Source organism: Pelobates fuscus, chromosome 2 (genome assembly GCF_036172605.1).
Source record: "Pelobates fuscus isolate aPelFus1 chromosome 2, aPelFus1.pri, whole genome shotgun sequence".
NCBI classification, from domain to species: Eukaryota; Metazoa; Chordata; class Amphibia; order Anura; family Pelobatidae; genus Pelobates; species Pelobates fuscus.
Window position 1 is genome coordinate 273,276,157 of NC_086318.1, and position 8,334 is coordinate 273,284,490.

Genomic DNA, 8,334 nt, shown 5'->3' on the forward strand with positions numbered 1-8,334 from the left:
CCCCCCAATATACTGCGCAGACACCCCCAATATACTGCGCAGACACCCCCAATATACTGCGTAGACCCCCCCAATATAATGTACAGAACCCCCCCATAACACTGTGCAGACCCCCCCAATATAATGTACAGAACCCCCAATACACTGCGCAGACCCCCCAATACACTGCGCACAATACACTGCGCAGACCCCCCCAATATAATGTACAGAACCCCCACAATACACTGCGCAGACCCCCCAATATAATGTACAGAACCCCCCAATATACTGCACAGACCCCCCAATACACTGCGCAGACCCCCCAGTACACTGCGCACAATACACTGCGCAGACCCCCCCAATATAATGTACAGAACCCCCCATTACACTGCGCACAATACACTGCACAGACACCCCCAATATAATGTACAGAACCCCCCCAATACACTGTGCAGACCCCCCAATATAATGTACAGAAACCCCCCCAATATACTGCGCAGACCCCCCAATACACTGCGCAGGCCCCCCCAATACACTGCGCACAATACACTGCGCAGACCCCCCCAATATAATGTACAGAACCCCCCCAATACACTGCGCAGACCCCCCAATGTAATGTACAGAACCCCCCCAATATACTGCGCAGACCCCCCGCAATACACTGCGCACAATACACTTCGCAGACCCCCCCCAATATACAGTAACCTCCCCTCGGATGGCTGAGGGTGTTGGGAGCAGGAAGAGACTGACCTGTTTCCAGATAGGTTTTAATCTGATGAACTGAGTCCGCGCGTGCGCAGTTTAGGGGTAGGGCAATTTGATGGCCATTTGTGTCTGTCCTGTGAAATTTCCCTAAGCCACATTGCGCACGCGCGGTCGATTGTGTCCGCGCATGCGCAGTATAGGGGTAGGGAGATTTAACAGGAGAAATGGCCCCCTGCCCAGTAGTGCGCACTGCGGCGTTAATTTCCCCTGCCCCGCTGTTAAAATTCCCTTCCTGGAGGTTGTGCGCCTGCGCGATGCGGCACACCTCCTCCTCCATTGGATGGACGTTACTTCCGGTGCGACCGCGTCACCGGAAGTGACGAGGGTAGGGAATTTTCACGGGGTAGGGTTTTTTGATAGAACAGGGGCGGTGCTAGATGGGGGCGGTCTTCGAAGTAGACGGAGTGCAAAAGAGTCACTGTTACGTCATAGTGGGGGAAACATTGCTGTGTAGATCAAAATGGAGGACGATTTTCTACTCGCGGTCCAGTTACAATCGGACTATGACCGTGGAATTGAACAACCCTTTAAAAGCTACGATGGTACTAAAGATGTCTACAGTAATCGGGGAGAACTTACCGTTGTTGAGAATGCCAAATCCAAGGAGATGTCTGTTGTTGATCCGACCTGGGAGTTACTGGATCCAAGTCCTGATATCAGGGCTTTGTTCATGCAGTTCAACGACAAGTTCTTTTGGGGAAAGCTGGTCGGGGTGGAAGTGAAATGGAGTACGAGGATGACCCTGTGAGTGTTGGGATCTTTACAAAGGAGGCAGGAAGAAGATTGTCACGGTTATTCACTAAAATGAGAATTGTCGTGTATTTCAAATTTGATCCCAAAATAGCTGAACTGGAAACATTATGTAAGCCAGCTATATGCATCCTTTATAGCTACGTTGGCTTGAAATTTGAAGTTCACATTTGATTCTGAACATTTCTCACCTTAGTTAATAACTACGTCAGTATTCCATTAAAGTGACTTTTTTCCTTGTATATATTTTTTTTTTATTATTTGTAAAAGTAGTTTCTTTAAAAAAACAAAACAAATGATATTTGAACTTTTACCACTTATTGCACCCGTCTTGTAAATGTGGAATAGATTAACTTTGTTGGTAAATACGTTTTTATCTATTCGTAGTGCTAACTAAGCATACTGCTAGAATGGTTTATCTTGCTGCTGGCATAGTGGTGTAAATAATCTGTTTGTTTGTTATGCCCAATTCTGCATGCCACATACACCAGGCCTCTTATGGGTTAAATAAGAACTGTAATTGACATCACTTTCCCTCTGTAGGATGTCTGGTATTATGGGTTCAGGGGAGGCTGCGAGGTAAAAAAAAAATAAAAAAAAATGCTATGTTGCAATTGGCTGCCTGTCTCTGACGTCAAACACTCCATTTGCTGTGGTGTTGTCATTTTTATCCCGTCCGTGCCCCTGCTTCCATAACAGTCAAATGTGTTACTTCCATCAAATGCTACTCATAGCAGCATTTGATTGGAGTAGTGCGGCTGTCACGGGTTCGCTAGTCAATTGCGGTTATTCTTTCAATCCTTCACTAGTCTGAATTCCAGATGTGCTGAATATAGTGAAAGTATTCTTGTTGTGTAGAGTGCCCCCCAATATAATGGACGCAACTAGTTGTACTGGGGAAAAGAAACAATCTGACTTTATTAGGCCACACTCGCCTTTTATACAGTGCCCCTGTTTTGGACCAGACCAAGTGTCTGCCTGAATATCTGCCCCTGTCCAGATTTTGAAAATGAGTGCACGCTGAAGAAATCACACTGACCTCAAAGTTCAGATGAATGAAAACTTCCAATTGTTTATTCAGGGGGCGGGTGTAGCCCCTTAAAAAGGGCAAAAGAATGCATCGTGTGCAAATATGAAATGTAAACTTTTAATTGGTTAAGTGTTTAACCCCTTAAGACCGCAAGGTGTTCTATGCCGTCCGTAATTGTCCGGCTCTAAACGCCGCAGGGAGGTATAGAACGCCCTGGGCGGTCTTACCCCCCCACGTGGCCGGCGGCACATGGCTGCTGCAGATCGCGGTCGGGGGGCATGTCTGGCCCCCCAGGCACCCCCCCTGTGCCTGGGCACCGCGGTCTGCAGCTTCTGATTGCAGTGATAGGCTGTCAATGCGATCGGTATTTAACATGTGTCAGACGATTTGAAATCGGCTGACACATGGAGCCGGCCGCATTCTCCTGCAGCAGATCGCGGTCGGGGTACATGCCTGGCCCCCGTGCGGTCAGTGACCGCGATCTGCACTGTCAGGCTGCAGGCTGATCACACTGACAGGCTTCCATAGCCTGTCAGTGCGATCAGTGTTACTATGTGTCAGCGTATTGGCTGACACATGTAACTGCAGCCATTAGCCCCTTACATATCGCGGTGGGGGGCATGCCTGTACCACCCAGGCACTCCCCCTGTGGCCAATTACCGCGATCTGTAGGAGGTGATCACAGTGACAGCCAGTCACTGTGATCACTGTTGGTATGTGTCAGCCAATGGCTGACACATTGTCTCTGCCCCTCTCCTCACCTCACTTTGATCTGAGAGAGAGAGGCAGAGAGATCGTTGGTGTAGCAGCTCCTGTGAATAAAAGTTTTAAAACTTTATAAAAGTTTAAAAATATATATTTTATATAACCCTTTCAGTGCTGATCACAGCATATTACTGTAATCAACCTGATTAGGGCATTTAGTACTTTTGTACTATATTTTTTGGGGGGTCCAAAAAAAATATTTCTAATTTTTTTTTTTTTTTACCCTTTGTGTCAGTCGCAGCAACCCAAATCACCCTTAACCCTTTCCCCGCTGCCGTGATCACTATACTGTACAGTATATCTGCTGTGCTGTACTGTATCAGTGATCACTGTGATCAGAGGGCTCTCTGATCAGAATTACCTTTTTTTTAAGGGTTATTTTTATAGATCTAAAAATAACCCTTTCAGTGTACTGATTGCAGCTGCCTATACTGTGATCAGTACATTTATATTATTTTTTTGAGGGCAGGTAGTAGGTGTTAGGCAGGTAGATAATTAATTACCCACTTAGTATATAAATTAATTAATTTGTCCCCCTAGAATGGCATGTCGCTACTCAGCCGAGGAGGCGTATGCCCTTCTGGCAGGCAGTGATAGTGACATTCTGCAAGACAGTGACACTATCACTGCCTCTGACATTGAGCCTCTGAGTGAGACCTCAAGTGATGGTGTCCCACCACCACTCACAAGAGGACGCTCAGCAAGCCCAATGCCAGACGGAGACTGGGAGCCTCCAAATATGATCGCCCCAGAAATACCGCCGTTCACTGTTACACCTGGCATCACTGTAACAGTGGACGACTGCGAGCCAATTCGTTTTTTTGAGCTATTTATGTCAGACGATATATTTGAGCTCATGGCTCGGCAAACAAATTTGTTTGCCATGCAGTATCTCTCTGCACATCCGGGGTCCCATCATGGTCGCAGGAATATGTGGAGACCCACGGATGTCGCAGAGATGAAGCGGTTTTGGGCTTTAACCCTAATGATGGGTATTATTATTATTATTATTATTATTGCAATTTATATAGCGCCAACAGATTCCGTAGCGCTTTACAATATTATGAGAAGGGATTTAACTATAAATAGGACAATTACAAATAAACTTACAGGAACAATAGGTTGAAGAGGACCCTGCTCGATCGAGCTTACATTCTATAGGAGGTGGGTGTAAAACACATTAGGACAGGAATTTGCAATCAAATAAGGTGGACTGCCCTTTAGGAGAGGGCAAGAGACAGGTATGTGAGGTAAGGGTTAGTCTTGGAGGCCATATGCTTTCCTAAAGAGATGAGTTTTAAGGCACTTCTTAAAAGATGCAAGACTAGGGGAGAGTCTGATGGCGGTAGGCAGGCTATTCCATAGGAAGGGAGCCGCCCGCGAGAAGTCCTGCAAGCGCGAGTTGGCCGTACGAGTGCGGACAACGGACAGGAGGTGGTCACGGGCAGAGCGGAGAGACCGAGAAGGGACATACCTATGGATCTGTGAGGAGATATAAGAGGGGCTAGAGTTGTTCAGTGCTTTATAGGTGTGAGTTAGTACCTTGAATTGACTCCTATAGCATACAGGAAGCCAATGTAAGGACTGGCAGAGGGGTGAGGTGTGAGAGAAACGACTAGAGAGGAAAATCAGTCTAGCAGCAGCGTTCATTACGGACTGTAGGGGTGCAGTACGGCTTTTGGGAAGACCAATCAGGAGAGGGTTACAGTAATCCATGCGGGAGATTACCAGAGCATGGACAAGCTCCTTGGTAGTATCTGGTGCAAGAAAGGGGCGGATGCGGGCTATGTTTTTAAGATGGAATCTACAGGATTTGGCAACATGCTGGATGTGAGGCTCAAAGGTGAGACCAGAGTCAAGTATGACGCCAAGACAGCGCGCTTGCAAGGATGGACTGATGTTGGTACCACAAACTTGAAGGGAGAGTGAAAGAGGAGGATCAGTATTAGGAGGAGGAAAGACAAGGAGCTCAGTTTTTGAGAGATTGAGTTTCAGAAAGCGGGAGGACATCCAGTCAGAGATGGAAGAAAGGCAAGCAGTGACACGTTGCAGGATGGCAGGGGAGAGGTCCGGGGAGGAGAGAGATAGCTGGGTGTCATCAGCATACAGGTGGTAGTGGAATCCAAAAGAGGTAATAAGTTTGCCAAGAGAGGCAGTATAAAGAGAAAATAGAAGTGGACCAAGGACGGAGCCTTGGGGAACTCCAACCGAGACAGGGCGAGGGGAGGAGGTATCATTAGAAAAGGAGACACTGAATGAGCGTTGGGAGAGATAAGAGGAAAACCACGAGAGGACAGAGTCACAGAGACCAAGCGATTGAAGAGTTTGAAGAAGGAGAGCATGATATATATATAGTTATCAGGCCCTACTGGAGCAAGCAACGCATCCTGGCTACCCCTCTTTTCCCTGAGGTTATGTTGAGGGATCGCTACCTGCAACTGCTGCGATTCCTTCATTTTAATAACACACTGTCCCCCCCCCCCCTAGAAACGACCCACTGTTTGACAAGCTCTATAAAATTCGGCCCTTTATCCAACTCCTGTCAGATTTTCTGAAAATTATGTCCCCCGATAAAGATATTTCAATTGACGAGTCCCTTATAAAATTTAAAGGTCGACTGCTATTAAAGCAATATATTCCATCTAAACGGTCCTGAAATGGCATTACATTTTATAAATTATGCAAATCCTGTACTGGTTATACATGGGCGTTTCGCATTTACCAGGGGAAGGATAGCCATCTTGACCCACCGGGATGCCCTGATTCTGTGAGTTCAAGTGGCAAGATTGTTTGGGATCTAATCCTTCCCTTGTTGAATAAGGCATATAGGCTATGGGTTGACAATTATTATACCAGTATAGAATTATTAAAAAATGTATATTGCTTTGAAACCCTAGCCTGTGGCACAGTGAGGAAGAATCACAGGGATTTCCCCCTGGCAAGTGGCAGAAGCAGTAGAGGTTCCTCTTCAGCTCTCCGCCAGGATGAGTTGCTTGCTCTTCGCTTCAGAGATAGGAAAGATGTATACATGCTGTCTACGATGCATGACGAAAGTACAGTGCCAGTGTCTGTGGGCGGTAGCACTGAGCATCTGGAAAAGCCGAAGTGCATTGTAGACTACAGCAAGTTTATGGGGGGAGTAGACTTGGCTGACCAATGCATACAGCCATATCTGGTCAACCGAAAAACTAGGACCTGGTAAAAGAAAATTGCAATCTACGTGAGCCAGATTGCAATTTTCAATGCCTATGTCCTCTATACAAAAGAGGTCATAGGTATGCCCTGCCCTTTCCTCAAATTCACATTAAGCCTTTTGTCCCGTATGTTATTTACCCAGCCCCCCAATCCCACTTTGGAATCAGGAGATCTCTAAAGACTTTGTGGCAAACACTTCCCTTCCCGAATCCCACCCACCCCTAGTAAAAAAGCTCCCCAAAGAAAGTGCCGTGTTTGCTACAAGAAAGGAGTCCGAAAGGACTCTAGTTATTATTGCCCAACCTGCCCATCTCTACATGCCCTCTGCATAACAGACTGTTTCAAAGTCTACCATACAGAGCTGAACTTCTGAATCACTCTGTATGGGACTTTGGCAGTTTGTTTGCTTGATTTCCCTGGATTTCTGACCTCGGCTTGTCCTGACTACGCTTTGTAAGCTGCCTGTACCGACCTATTGGCTTGTTTTACCGACTACTCTGACTTCTGGATTCCCCTGACCTTGGCCTGTCCCTGTTTACGCTAGCCATTCTAAAGTGGCTACACCAAACAACTCAAAATACTACATTTGTAGTACTTGAAATGTGACTTCCCAATAAAAAAAACTAATCAAAGGGTTAATGCTGTGATTAGCACTGAAAGGGTTACAAAAAATAGTTTTTGTTTTTTTTTATTTCTCAAACTTTTCTCACAGTGACTCTCTATGTGATATCAAAGATCCCTTTGCCTCTCTCTGCCTTCAGATCAAAGTGTATGTGGGGGTAGTGTTCTTTTCATGTGATATAATAAAAACTTGGAAACATGGTACATGTGGGTACTGTTATATTCAAAAGACTGTGTTAAATCAAAATGCCAAGTCTCTATTGCACTAACAAATGTCATTTATCATTTACATTGTCATAATACAGACAGGGGGCTGTGGGGGCTGCAGAGCGTTTACTTACCTCTCCTGTCAGCGCCCTTCTCCTCCGCGCCGGTCCTTTCAGCACCTCTGTCAGCTCCCAGTGTAAGTCTCGCGAGAGTCGCGGGGTCATAGTGCGGCTCTCGCGAGACTTACACTGTGAGCTGACAGAGGTGCTGAACGGACCGGCGCGGAGTAGGGAGCTTGCAGGAGAGGTAAGTGCTTCCTGACAGCCCCCTTCCCTGCACTGAACTACCAATGCCACTGGACCACCAGGGAAGGAGAGCCCCCCTCCCTGCCATGTATCAAGCAGGGAGGGTGGGGGACGAAAAAAAATTAAATATTAAAAATAATATAATAATAATATTTTTTTAAAATAATTTTTTTTAAAAAAATAATAAAAATGCCCAACCCCCACCAAGGCTCTGCAACACATACACAAACACACACACGGTGCACTCATACACACACACGGTGCACTCATACACACACACGGTGCACTCATACACACACACGGTGCACTCATACACACACACGGTGCACTCATACACACACACGGTGCACTCATACACACACACGGTGCACTCATACACACACACGGTGCACTCATACACACACACGGTGCACTCATACACACACACGGTGCACTCATACACACACACGGTGCACTCATACACACACACGGTGCACTCATACACACACACGGTGCACTCATACACACACACGGTGCACTCATACACACACACGGTGCACTCATACACACACACGGTGCACTCATACACACACACGGTGCACTCATACACACACACACACACACACACACACACGGTGCACTCATACACACACACACACACACACACACGGTGAACTCATACACACACACACACACACACACACACACACACACACACACACACACACACACACACAC

The 8,334-nt window shown here is 46.6% G+C and overlaps 1 protein-coding gene across 1 annotated transcript in view; it reads left to right on the forward strand.

The window, feature by feature from the left end:
* Positions 1–1,183: 1,183 nt before the first annotated feature.
* Positions 1,184–8,334, forward strand: part of SPRTN (SprT-like N-terminal domain) — a 78,778-nt gene continuing 71,627 nt past the window's right edge. The window contains exon 1 of the mRNA XM_063443388.1: positions 1,184–1,488. Coding sequence (XP_063299458.1) covers positions 1,205–1,488 — 284 coding nt within the window. The 5' untranslated portion in view covers positions 1,184–1,204. The remainder of the gene's footprint in view (positions 1,489–8,334) is intronic.